Raw genomic sequence first — 13,459 nt, forward strand, 5'->3', positions numbered from 1 at the left:
TTCGTACAAATTGTTGTTTTCTTTACCCTAGAATGGGACCTTTGTATTGAAATACTTGTTTCTTGTAGTGGCCCAGAATCGACAAACTAATCACCCTTTGAGTTTTTATGAAAACTGAAGGTTACCACTGGTTCTCTGTCATGTTTGGAAGGGGAAGATAAGGAGAGGGGTGTTCAGCTGCAACATGCAACTTCACCAGTTTATGTCACTAAATTCGACACACTGCAACTTCAAGGTAATGGGTTCTATAATCAAGTTCATGACTTTGACTCCATGAAGTTCTAAAAAACGAATCAAGTCCTGCTGGGTAAAACATTACAAGAATGATTAAACCAATATAACCACAGCTTTCGACCAACTTGTCAGATTCGCTGGGATGAAGCCTTCATGACACCCGGACACAAGCTCTCAGCTAGTTTCAGACTGAGGCAGTTGTCATATTTGCATCGCGCACGTTGTTCAAGCACCAAATGCACTTTGTACTAGTCACTTAGATGGTTAATCAAGGGCCCACATTTTGGATGCAGATGAGATGGTAACTGGAGGCACAGTCCTGTCAGAAGCATGTTCCTCTGCGCGCCTGATCCACATTTACACGGACGATGGCACTTTCTAGTTTGTTCGGTGAAAACGCAGTTAATTAAACATCTCGCTCTGCCGTGCTTTGTGAATATATGCGGAGCAGATTAATGAGATCAATTTCAGATTTGTGTGGGAGGGAATCAATGTCCCCAAAAGTCACACTGACAGTCAGATTAAGCACATCAGCCTGGAAGAGGAGGGGGAAAGAAACTGTCTCATCTGTGTCTCTCTCTCTCTTTTACTTTCCCTATGTTCTCGATGCTCGGTCATTCGCTGTTTATTCAGTGTGACACAATTCAATATACTTTATTGAGATCGACGCTACATTAACAGTCCTGGTGGAGCATTTGAATGAAAATGGAATTCATCAATAACAAATTCAATCAGTGAACATGTGTTGCTTTTGTGTATGTGTGTGTGTGTGTTTTGCAAATGTGTGTGTTTCCCGGGGACTTGTGTTGCACATTGCACAAGCACGACCAAATACTCAGTAACAATCATAATAGTGCCTCCCATTTCGTTTTTAAATCGAAATACTTGCAAAGTACCAGAGTGGCTATAATTCCTGAATACATAAAATAACCAGTAATGTTTATTTGATGGGGATAAAAACAATTTCTTCATATTTCATATTGTTTTCCACTCTGTCTTCCCCTTGGCAGCTTTTTTCTCTTCTTCTTTCGATGGCCAGGACGCTCCTCTGGGATTCTGTCTTTATCTCTGGTCACATGTATTTCCTCTTTGTATTGAAGAGATGCATCTGCCAGTTATTATTCATAGGTTTTACTCTAATAGAATATGTTTGTTGTCTCAGTGCAAGTTTTGGTTTGTTGAATCAGTGTCCTCCGTTTTCTGTAAACCTAAAATGACAGAAACCATCTTTGAGGAAAACGTAATTTTTGTACTTTGTCCCATGTCCCATCATGGAGGAGGCAGGGTTTATGACATATACTGCAGCTCGCCACCAGGGGGCGGTGATGATGATTTGGTTTCCCTTTAGTGGAGCTATCATGTCAACCATGTTTATATATAATCATACCTACTAAACATGGTAATTGTTATGCATGCTTTATTATTCTCTCGGCTCGCATAGACTTTAATTTGATATTCCCATTTACACTTTTTTTTCAGATTTCATTTCTATTTAAGCCATTGGTTTTGGATTAGTCCGATTTTTTAAATACCCTGTGGCAAGTTTTTATATCTTGCTTAGTTCCCTGCCAGAAAAGAAATGGTCCCTCGGGCGTTTGTTGCTGCAGGCGATGATGTTTTCACTGGTGCTGCTGCTTTATTATCAGTTGCCTGTAGCAAACATCGGCTCACTTGCATGGAACAGATTTATTCAACAACTCAAAATATATGATCTCCAGCTTTTTTTCATGTTCCTGCTAAAGCCATGTCCCTAGATTGAGTATTCCCTTATCATTAACTTACTTAGTAGGTTGTTTTCCCGTTTCCTCCGTTCCTCTGTCTCCGCTCAGACTTAAGAACCAGTTTGAATATGAGACCAGATTAGTAAAAAAAACATGCTCATGCTCGAGGATTTCCAAACCTGCTTCTTCCTCAGAGATAACACATGAAATCCAGAGGTGCAGAGGAAGCACAGTTGGGAAATGTGTTCTCCTGTTGTGCTGAAAAAAAATCTTTAGACTCCAACTCTATGATTCACTCACTGCAGTATTTACAGAATGTACCCAGAATGCACTAATCTGCAACAGACTCTTACAGATATATATATCCATCTATGCATCCTTTTGACAATTTCTATCCTGCTAATGCCAAAACTCCCACCAAAGTCTTTTAAATATTGTAATGTATGATATAGGTGGCTGTGTTTAATTATATATCCTGGATTTTTCATCCATTAATTTCCTTTAACCTCATAATATTTCAAGAGCTTCAAAAATGTGGTTTTGTACCTGTTAAACCCATTCAGCGTAAGGATAACTTGTTAAACTGGATCCAGATCCAATGCTGATTTATATTTATTTTATTCTTCCACCAATACTTTTAGCATACACCATGCTGATGTAAGACTGAATTAATTTACACTGATGTTTATTTTGGGTCCAGACAAAGGTCATGCCATGGGGCTCCTTGAAGCACGAGCCGTCTAAAAGCATTTAGGGCAACTGAGATGAAGCGAGATGAGAGGAGAGGTCGTGTGGAAGGAGATTTCAAAGCTAAATGTGATTGTGGGATTGATTTGAATAAACTCTACAGAACTAATGTGTGCAAAAACATGGAAAACTGGTGAGCAAATAAAACCAAAATGAAAATATGAGTGTACAGTCCACCTCTAATCCTAACGCCTCATTCAAAGTCCCTTTCCTCTTTATCCAGAGAGACACATTTCCTGGATCTGAGGAAGAACCAAACCACACAATTACACACACAAGTGCTGTGTTTAAAGGCCAGAGACATTTGTCAAGATAAACAATGGACTAGTGAAGCGGCAAAAGGCCACGCGAAGGCTCTCATCATTTATCCCCTGCTATTACTGAAGTCATTAAAGCTTTACTGAGTGAATCATTCACTGCGGCGATGGATCTTGAGCTCATATGCTTTGTGTCAAAGTCTCTCTTTGTGTGTGTGAGAATGAGCAGCTCAGGTGGGATCGTTTGAAGAGAATCCACAAATGTGATCCAACACCATTCATTTACACATCCAATTAACACACAAAGGAAAAACACCACAATTCCCTCTTAATGAGATGACAGAGGAGTTAGAGGGAACCAGTTTTTCCCAGCGTTGTGTTCATGTAAATCTTCTCTTTCCCTTTTCTGAAGGTGCACTGTCCCAGGGTCAGGTCCACCCTCTCCTGGGATCCCTGCCTCTGCCGGGTCGACCCCTCCAGTCCCAGGGTCACGCCCAGCTGGAGCACTTTCTGCCACTGAGGGTCAACGGCTCCTCGCCGCTTAGCCTCTTCCCAAACTTCAACACGGTGAGACACCAGATCAAATTTCACACAGACACACACACGTCGTGCAGGTGGATGCAAGTGGGAAATATCTCCAGCCCCCAAACAGGGCCTGTAAATACTTTGTCTAAACCAGTGTCATAATCAAGTGTTATAAACTGACATTATCCACAACTTGGAGCAGAAAGTTAATATTTTCGAACGTCAACGAGAAGCTTAGATGATGCACGATTTTAATTAGAAAACGCCAAGCAGCAGATCAGCGTCTTGTGATGTCTGAGTACTGGCGGCTGTCTACTTGAACTAAGAATAAGGCAACAATTTACAAGAAGTAAATTATTTTTATTCAATGTTGTGCTCTGAATATTTAGGGCTTGTTTTGTTTGCAGGACCAACTTCTAATCTTTTTATTTACTCGTCTTGTTGGTTTGAGCCGTGAAGCAGAAGCATGTTTTATATAATCCTCTTTATTTCACTTCAAACCTGCACTTTGAAGCCATGTTATTAGGAAATTATAAATGTTTCTCCTGGACTACATTGACAGGTTGTCATATTCGCATCAGTCAGTGGTAAACAGGATCTGGACATCCTTAAGTTCACACTACTCCCACACACATATGAATTTGGTCTGGTTCCGGATGGTGAAACTAATAGTGTACATTCAGTCTACATTTAGCTTTGACCCTTTATGAGACAAATCCGAGGAAACTTACTAAACGTAGGCAAGTGGGAGGCCGAGAGAAGATTCCTGTCTGACACCTAGATTCTAAAAATAAGACTCCACCAACACGACTGTACTGTAGGGATTACCTCCATGAATAGAACTGATCAGAAAGGGATATTTAAAAAGTGTAAATTGAGCTGAATTTCTCCATCTTATTATACGCCACCGACTAAACGGTAAAGTCAAAGTAATATCCTTTCGCCTAAGTCATCCATGTCAAACTTCACACTGTGGAGCTAGAATGGCACTCGGGATACTTCTCAAAGTCAATCAAGCTTCACCAAATAGCAAACTCTCAAGATTATCATTCCCTTAAATACAAGATCCGTTAATTGTCCACATATGAAATTGGGAAAATATATAACGGTTTATCTGGATCTGCTCTCAATTTTGTGATTGGTTCTGGGACAAATACATTTTACTGATGGTTTTGGAAATCACTGTTGATAACTCAAACATAGTTTGGAATTATATTGTTTGTATATATATATATATGTATATATGTGTATAAAAAGAAATAAAAGATAAAAAAACAGTTATTCAAACTCAGAAAACTGTGCTAAATGTGCCACACAAAGTGCAAATTATTGAGATATGTGTGTGCGTTTGTGTGTGTTTTGTCTCGTAGATGGACCCAGTGCAGAAAGCAGTGATCAACCACACCTTTGGCGTGACCCCCCCCAAGAAGAAACCCATCATCTCCTGTAACATCTGTCACCTGCGCTTCAACTCCACTGTGAGTCAGACGCTCGTTCAATCAATCACCGTTTTCTTTTTCCTGTTGGAAGGTGGGAAAACTCCTTTTGACAACACAGTCGTGATTTCAGCAGAAGTTAGTCATCGTTAAATCCACCTGAGGAATTTTTCTATGACAACATGAAGGGGTTGTTAAATGAGCTCTATCTCACTATGAGTATAAAACATTGTGACCCTCCTGATGCGTGTTGTCATCCTAAAGTCATCTTTTGATTATTCCTGCAGTCAGACGTCTCCTGTTCTTTCTCCGCATTTAATATTTTTTCATCCTAGTGGTCTGAAGACAATCTGGAAGCAGGTTATTCCTCTAATCGGTCCAATCGTGCGGCTTCCTTTTTTCTTTTTAATCGACTGCTGAGTTCTTAAAAAGAAAAACCAGTCAGCTAATTCTGTGGCTTTTTTCCCCTTCTTATCACGCCTCCCCTTTCAAGTTCATTTGGCTCCTGTTCCTGTGGAGTTCGTTTATGCATATTAGCATTTATATTGTCAGGAGGAACCTGGCAGAATGACAATGACTCTTCTTTGTGTGTCGTCTGAGACTTGAGGGAAGCAGGACACTGGCGCACACTATCCTCACTTCCTTACCTCCTCATCTCTCTCCTCCTCTGCTCTTCACTCTGGGACGTACAGTCATGTTGTCAGTTATTTTATTCTTTTTAGCTAACAGGCTCTCTCCTCCTCCTCCCCCCTCTGTTACCTGCAGCCTGACCCGGGAGGTGGATGCCAAGTTGCAGGCAGGTACCGGGTCCCAACAGGGGGCAGCACTGAGTGGCTTGAAATCGTACCCCTCAAAGAAATGTGATTAAATGAATAGTTCAGAATGTTCCTAAGTCTGTTTGTGGTTTATACTCGCTGCTTTGTGTGGTACGGAGGAATGGAAGGTGTCGCTGTCAGAGACGTCCATTTGTATTTGTCATGTTGGACATGCAGCTTCAGCTTGATATTATGAGAAGAAGGAAAAACCTGATGTCACAGCAGACTATCATATTCATTTTAACAGTTATTTAGTTTACAGTTGTTCTTATTGAGAACATCAATGAGGAGATGTTTGGACAATCATTTGTAATGCTTCTTAAATCAGTATTACTCTCTGATGTTCGTTATCACTTATTATCTTCAGTAGTCCCATTGGTTCTACTCATGTTTAGCATCTTTTAGCTCAATAATTTGGGTTTTACTCTCTAGAACGTTACGATTGAGAGTAGAAAGTCATTTTCACAACAACAACAACAAAAGGTGTGTTGTGTTTACAATACACAACATAGGGTGTGTTTATGCACACAGGAAAGTACACAGGAAATAAAATTCACAACCAGATGAACACACATTAAGTCGAATGATAATGTTAATTGACCTTAGTAGAAAGCTGAAGCTGTTCGTTCAGTGTCAAAACTCGATGACTTGATGACGACTATATACACACTATATAGTCGTACATAGGTTTCTTTTTGATAAGTAAAACCTATATTCTGCTACATGAAAAGTGTATATGAACTTGGAAATATTCAAAATGATTCCCTTTTAAAGCTGTGAACTCAGTGAACGAGAGCATGAACGACCGAACTTGTTTAAGTTATTCTGCCCTTTTGTGGAGGGCAGTTGTTGCTCACTGTGTGTGAAGAGTCTGGGCCTCAGTGGTGTGAGAACGCATAAAGCTGCTGGAAAGAAGGTCAGCCGAGGCCGTGCAGTCCCTGGGGACTTGTGTTTTTCAGTCCTGGGATACTTAGTACTTTTTTTTTTTAAGTTACTAAGGTAGAACATAGTAAACTCGTACTGCACTGGCATGCTGGGTAGTTATGCAGATGAGAGCGACTTCTCCCTGAATGGTTGGTGTGCACTGACATTCAGCGTAGCCAAAGGGGTCGTGCACCCTTTGCTCAACCCACGGTGCTGCCCTTTCTGTTTGTGTCGCAGGCCGAGCTTTATGCAAAGTGTTGATGGGAACACTTAGGGCCCCCCCACCCTATACACACACACACACACTCACACACTAAAAGATCACCTCCAAACACTATGAGTTTGTATGTGCATTAGCAGAGGCTGTGGAGCGTGTGCTTGGTAACTAGGATGGATAATTTGAGCAAATGACAAATTATCTAATGGCCTCAAGTGAAGCCAGACACTTGAAGTCTGATCCACACTGAGTTACGATGTTGATTTAGGGAGCGCACTCGTCTCCTTCATATACAAAAGAACTGCAAAATATGCTCTCCAACATTTAAACGCTGGTAATTTAACATTTTTAACAAATCCCATGAAAAGAACCAAGCCAACAGTGAATAAGTCATCTACCCTCCTTACCTTGTAAACCCAGATATCTGAGCTATGTAATATCCGTATGGAATCTAAGATGAATGTGTTTTTGCTTCGGCTGTTTTTGTTTCACTGGTGGTGCACTTCCCGTTTGCCAGACACTGATCTTCCTCTGTAGAGCACGTCTCTTATCTACAGATCCCCAATCTGAATGCATCTGTTGTCACGCTGCCACAAATGTGTTTTCTCTCGCCACGGAAGGGCGGAGAAGTCATTTCGTGTTGCGGCATAACGGACACAGGCCATTTTGTGTCAGAACGAATCAGTGGGATGATGAGCTCAGTGGATGGTCATGAGACTCCATGAGTCCAACTGATGCTCATTTGTGCACAGCGATGGCGATGATCGAAATGGTGACGTGACTCTTCCTCCGAGTCAAACGCTTGATCGCATCATTTTATTCCCCCTCCCGACTCCATAGAAGCATGTGAAGCCAGAGAGCTGGAACAGATGGAACGATTACAGTTTACTGATCTCATGCTGTCCTTTTAATCATTTTAATTCAGTGATTCCGTGCATGTGCTGTCCATTGACTTTCCACTCTGCTTGTTCTGCTTGCGTGTATGTATCTGCGTGTGTGCTAGACCCAGGCAGAGGCCCACTACAAAGGTCACAAGCATGCTCGCAAGCTAAAGGCCTTGGAGACCCAGAGGAACCGGCACAAGAACGGACACGGTCCATCCACAGCGGCAAAAGACCGAGAGAGGGGCATGATGGGAGGAGCAGCGGTGCCAAGAGACCTCTCTCTTATGAAAGACAAAAAAGGTTTAAATTATAGTTTTTTTTTTAAACCCTCCATCCTGTGAGTAATTATTGGTAATTGAAGTGACATAAGCAATAAGGCTCGGTTGCTGTCACTCATCTGGCTAATTACCTGCTATTACCTGTCCTGCTATCATTGGCTCTGTCAGATACGTAATTACCCTCATCATGCAAAGACATTCTTCATGATGAGAACCCTCAAAGCACTTAAGAATAAAAACCTGGAGAATGCAGTGGGGGTTATTTTCTCTGATGTTGGTTTTTGCTTTCAAATCCTCAGCACCTCAACACAACTTCTTCCTTGGTTCCGTGCCCCTGTTAGAAGATTTGTTGTGACTTGGTCAGAGAGAGTAGAAAATTGTGTAGCAGAAGAGGTGGCAGCATGATGACCAGTAAAAACGGTTAAAGTTAAGATTTGTCACAGCTTTAAGTGTCAGAACCAGGTTCCTGCAAGTTCATGAGTAATGCCGAACTGCAGATCGTTTAAAAAATACGAAGTAGTCATTAAAATCAAGCTTTTATTTTGGTGGATTTCTTACGGCAGTAGCTCGCACACCAGAATGAATCACCACGTGTGGCTGCAGAGGGCGCTGTTGCTCAGTAAAAATTACAAACTGTTGCTTTAAGATTGTTCAAATCCACAAATTCTCAAATACCAAAACAAACGAGGGTCCTAAATGGTCGAAACCTTCCCTGGAACCTTTTCCACATTTTTCATATTCTAACTTTTGAGTCTTCAGCGTCTTGCCTACAAACTGTACGATTTTGACGACTTCGGTCTCTCTACTCTCTTTCTGTTATTTGTCTCTTGTTCTGACTCATTGAAAAAAATATGACCATCTTCCCTTTCCTGTTCCGTCGAACCTTATTGATCTCCTTCTCCCATGTTCTTTCAGCACCTATCAATTTCCCTCTAACCACATAATGATAAGGTTGTTACATTCACCAGTTGCCATGGTTGTTGATTGATGGTGACAGAGGGAGCTTCAGAAGAGAGAGAGAACCAACGACAGAGAGGCAGAGTGATGGAGGAAGAAAAATTGAGATGGCAGTGAAAAAAACTAGGGAATGGTCTGAATTATAGAGAGATGATAGAGCAGAGGAGAAAAATGAGTTGACGAGTGTGAGAAATGTAGAATGACAAGCTCATATGAAAGACAGGGAACATATACAAAATGACAGGTCAATTATATAGAATGACGATAGAAGAGAAGAGTGGGAAAATAATTCTTTTTTTTTTAATCTCCCCTCTGGCTGGCTAAACTTCCCAGCAGAATTATTTTTCAAATCATCTGGTCTTTATTTATACCCATACAGTCGGTAGACTGTATATGCTACAAGCCATTTATGTTACTGTCTGTCTGCCTGATAGATAGATAGATAGATAGATAGATAGATAGATAGATAGATAAAGCCAAATATGGAATTGTCATATAGCACAACCTCTTTTTATCTCTCCGTCCTCAGGCCCAACATTGTCTTCTCAACCTGCACAGCAGCAAACTGAAATCACCCAGGGGAGTTCATTGGCAGCCCCCCCTTCATATCAACCTTCAGCCGTGGACCCCTTGCTCCGCTCTCCTCAGGTCTTCCCTCAGGTCTCCCCTGGCTCTCAGCTTTCTGATCTACCCTCGGTGAGTCCACCTGTGGAAGGGTGCAGCCCGGTCCCCAGCTCAGCCCCCCCCTCTGATCCTCAGGGAGGCTCCACGGGAAGTGCGGAGGAGGAGGAGGTGGTGAAGGTGGATGATGCTAAGGAGGCCAAGAGCAACAAAAACCAACCTATCCATTGTCCTACGTGCAAAGTGACGGTCAATTCCAGCTCCCAGTTGGAAGCTCACTGTAGTGGTACGTACTATACAGCACTTTATTAAGCGTTTAAACTTTCTTTTTAGCTATAACCAATTATCATTCTGTCATTTCCTCCTCATCTCTGATTGGCTGCATCAGGCTCCAAGCACAAACTGATGCTGGACGGTCCGAACAGCAGCCAGTCACAACGCAGGGCCAAGATGACATCATCGCCCAGACCCACCAGCAGAATTAAGCAGCGGATGGGCAGCAAGACCAGAGCGGTGGTGTGCGTGTCCAGCCAGCCCTTTCACTGTGAACTGTGCCAGGTGTCCGTCAACTCTGAGACACAGCTTAAGCAGGTGTGTGGGTTGATCCGAATATAATTAATGTGTCTAATTTTGCTGCTATTTAAACGGCCGACCACTGGTAATTAAAGAGACAGGACGGTTACCCTTTGTGTTGCACAAGGTGAAGTAATGGGCTCTTTGTCGTGTGAGTCAGATCTGTCCTGACCGAATCGCTGCTCTGTCCCCTTTTAGCACATGAGCAGCAGGAGACACAAAGAGCGTTTGGCTGGGAAGCCTGTCAAGACAAAGTTCAGCCCTTATAATAAACTACAGCCCAGTGCAATCTTAGCGGTAAGAATTTATCACAAACATCACATTTGACTGTTTTTATTTTTAACATATTCTAAATGGCCCGTAAACCCAATACAAACAGTTCATAAACATATACTCAAGTTGATATACCCACTGTATACATAAGTTGCTGATAGTGAAATGCTACTTCTCTTTTGAGTATTTTATTTAAATGTGATCCCATTTTTTTGTCTGTCCCAACCTTGGTCCAAAAAATAAAAGCTGAAATATTACACAACTAAATTTGATACTAGTTTGAAGGATATTTATGACATGTGAATTACTTGCATGGAAAATATGTGTCTACAGTGAAAGGCCTTTGGAGTCTTTTGTATAATTTAAATAAATCTTTTGTCTTGTGTGTCAGACTAAACTGGCCCTGCAGAAGCATCTCTGTAAGGCCCTGCCAGCCGGCTTCCTGACCAGCCCCCTCAATCCAGCTGCCTTTTGCACCATGGCTCACGGACCCTTGGCACTACGACTGCCGCCAACCATCTTCCAGGGCCCCCTGATCAGCCCCACGCTCTTCAGGCCCGCCCCAGGACCTTTGAGGGCCACACATGCACCCATAATCTTTTCTCCTTACTAGCATTGAGCCAAAGGCCAGAGGACCCGACCGTGCCAAAGCTGGCTGTTTATGGTCATGGGAACAGTATGCCCCAATCCCCTGGTGTGGGTTGAGATATCAGCACTGACTGACCAGTGTCTTGTCCTCTTAAAAATGGACGGACCATCAATCAGCTGTTTCCTCTCGACAAGCTGTTGAGTGCATGTTCCCCCAGGGTTAGGGGAACATGGAAGCCATAATGACAAGCATCCTTTTATTTATAAGAATATAATAGACAGATACACTAGGCTGTGTAAATGTTACTAAATGTTTGTTGCCAAATGTCTTTAATTCTGAGATCTTTCTTGTCAAACGTACAATCATGTACAATATTTCATCTTTGCTTTTATGAACTTATCTAAATGATGTAAATCTCCCATGGAACTGTCTACTTCCATAGAACATCCCCCACCGATAGACATATATAATATTTATTATAGATAAATATATACATTCTTCTTTTCTCACTTGCTCTCTGTGTTATGAGATGACAATCAACCACCACCATGATAATGATGCCAAGAATGCTTGCTTTATTGAAATCCACTACATGTAATGCATACAATGAGATGCTTTAATGTTTAAAGTTATTTAAAGTTTGAAACTTGATTTTGTTCGACATGAGCCATTATGAATAGCTCTTCAGGGGACGGTTATATGAATACAAGTTGGTTTGTGCAATATTGAGAGATGAACTGTTATCCAGAGTGTAATAAAAAAGAATTAACCACATTTCAAATGTGTCTGACAATATTTATCATGTTTTTTGTATAAAGTGGTATTTAAAAACTGTTCTTTAATTTGTTCTCTCTCCCACATGGCTGTGCTGAATCATCATAAGCAATATGTATTTTTGATGTGTCCCCTGACTAGTGTAAAATCCATGACAAGTGTAACTGCATTAATTGCAATAATGTAAATTATTATGTGTTAAAATGTCAGTACTGTATTCGATGAAAATGTATAAATAGTACTTTTTTTTACACAGTTGTGATAGTTTCTTTTCTTATGAAGGCATGAATATCTTTAAATGATTCTAGTTGTATTGTGTATCATCGAATAGAAAAAATATATTTTTGGACAGGAATATATGAAGAACTTTAATTCAGGCAATAACTTACATTGGTTGTGTGATCATATTTTATTATAGATTACACGAAGGCCTCAGACATTGATTTAAATTCATTAATTTTGAGAAAATCTAAATATTTTGGACCAGTTTGTACTTGAGTATTAACGTAAAGCCTCTGAAATACTGATAACCACCTACTAACTCACAACAGGAGCATTTCCCATATTGTATAGTGCTCTAGTGCCCTCTACTGATACTTAACTTAATGTGAACAGTATTAGTTGTGGATCAGTTTGACATCAATCAATTGCCATTTAAAAAATTGATATTCCAACTAGATATATTTACTATTAGAATCACAATAGATTTCTATATTACTGTGTGGGAATTGTTTTAGGGCAGACTTCCAGATAAAGAGTCACAAGCTAGTGGAAAAAGGTAGACATTATATCAAAACTTTATTTCTCTCTGCTCCGTTCTAATGCCATTTTTAATCAGTCTTTGCAACTTGATAGTCAACATATATCAGGTAGTGTGCATGTGGGCAAAATGGGGCTTTGTATTTTTGTTAGGCACCTGTTAAACACTCTTATTCTGTTGCGCACAGCCAAATATAGCTGATTATATTAATTGCGCTGTACTTAATTGCCTCCAAAGCTGCTGTTAAAGTTATAAGATATTTCTTTATTATGAATAGAAAAGTGGACTGTAAAATGTCGTACTTGTTATACAATTTCAATGTTGGGAGTTTGACCCAACGGGCATCTCCGAGGGTCAGAGTCTCTCAAGAGGGACAAAAAAGTACAGCCACTTAAATAGCAGCATATTAGTGAATCTGTATATGTATCTGATTGTGCATATGTATCTGATTGTGTATAAAAGCTTTTCAGCGATTTCAAATTAACAAGATACACTTAATTTAAATTTGTTGGATTTTCTGGGAGTAAAATCAATACTTAGCTAATGTGGATGATTCAGGGTCATGTAAAAACAACCATCTAATAATAATTATAAAAATAACTCCAACATTAAGAATAATGGGATATTTGCCTCCTCTAAGCTAATGTGAACTAAATACGATTTTCACTTTTGATTAATCTGTATTTTACGCATTAATCTTTGACATTTTTCATCATCATCATCATTTCTCCGCACTGGTTCAGGGGTAAATTATGCTGGTCTTCACAGGTAACTGACCTTTATTTTTATTTAATTTAATAATTTCACGCCCCTTGAAAATTCCTACCGGAATACGTGCATTTTCACCACTTTCTAATTTTCTGCAAGTTTGGTA

General features: G+C 40.5%; 1 protein-coding gene across 2 annotated transcripts in view; it reads left to right on the forward strand.

Moving 5' to 3' along the window:
* Nucleotides 1-12,043, forward strand: part of LOC133975768 (zinc finger protein 385C-like) — a 34,468-nt gene extending 22,425 nt beyond the window's left edge. For both annotated transcript variants that reach the window (XM_062413741.1, XM_062413740.1), the window contains exons 2-8: nucleotides 3,372-3,526; nucleotides 4,855-4,962; nucleotides 7,880-8,060; nucleotides 9,525-9,902; nucleotides 10,005-10,207; nucleotides 10,388-10,486; nucleotides 10,854-12,043. In XM_062413741.1, coding sequence (XP_062269725.1) covers nucleotides 3,372-3,526; nucleotides 4,855-4,962; nucleotides 7,880-8,060; nucleotides 9,525-9,902; nucleotides 10,005-10,207; nucleotides 10,388-10,486; nucleotides 10,854-11,075 — 1,346 coding nt within the window. In that variant the 3' untranslated portion in view covers nucleotides 11,076-12,043. The remainder of the gene's footprint in view (nucleotides 1-3,371; nucleotides 3,527-4,854; nucleotides 4,963-7,879; nucleotides 8,061-9,524; nucleotides 9,903-10,004; nucleotides 10,208-10,387; nucleotides 10,487-10,853) is intronic.
* Nucleotides 12,044-13,459: the final 1,416 nt, after the last annotated feature.

The sequence above is a fragment of the Platichthys flesus genome, chromosome 20 (assembly GCF_949316205.1).
Source record: "Platichthys flesus chromosome 20, fPlaFle2.1, whole genome shotgun sequence".
Classification (NCBI taxonomy): domain Eukaryota; kingdom Metazoa; phylum Chordata; class Actinopteri; order Pleuronectiformes; family Pleuronectidae; genus Platichthys; species Platichthys flesus.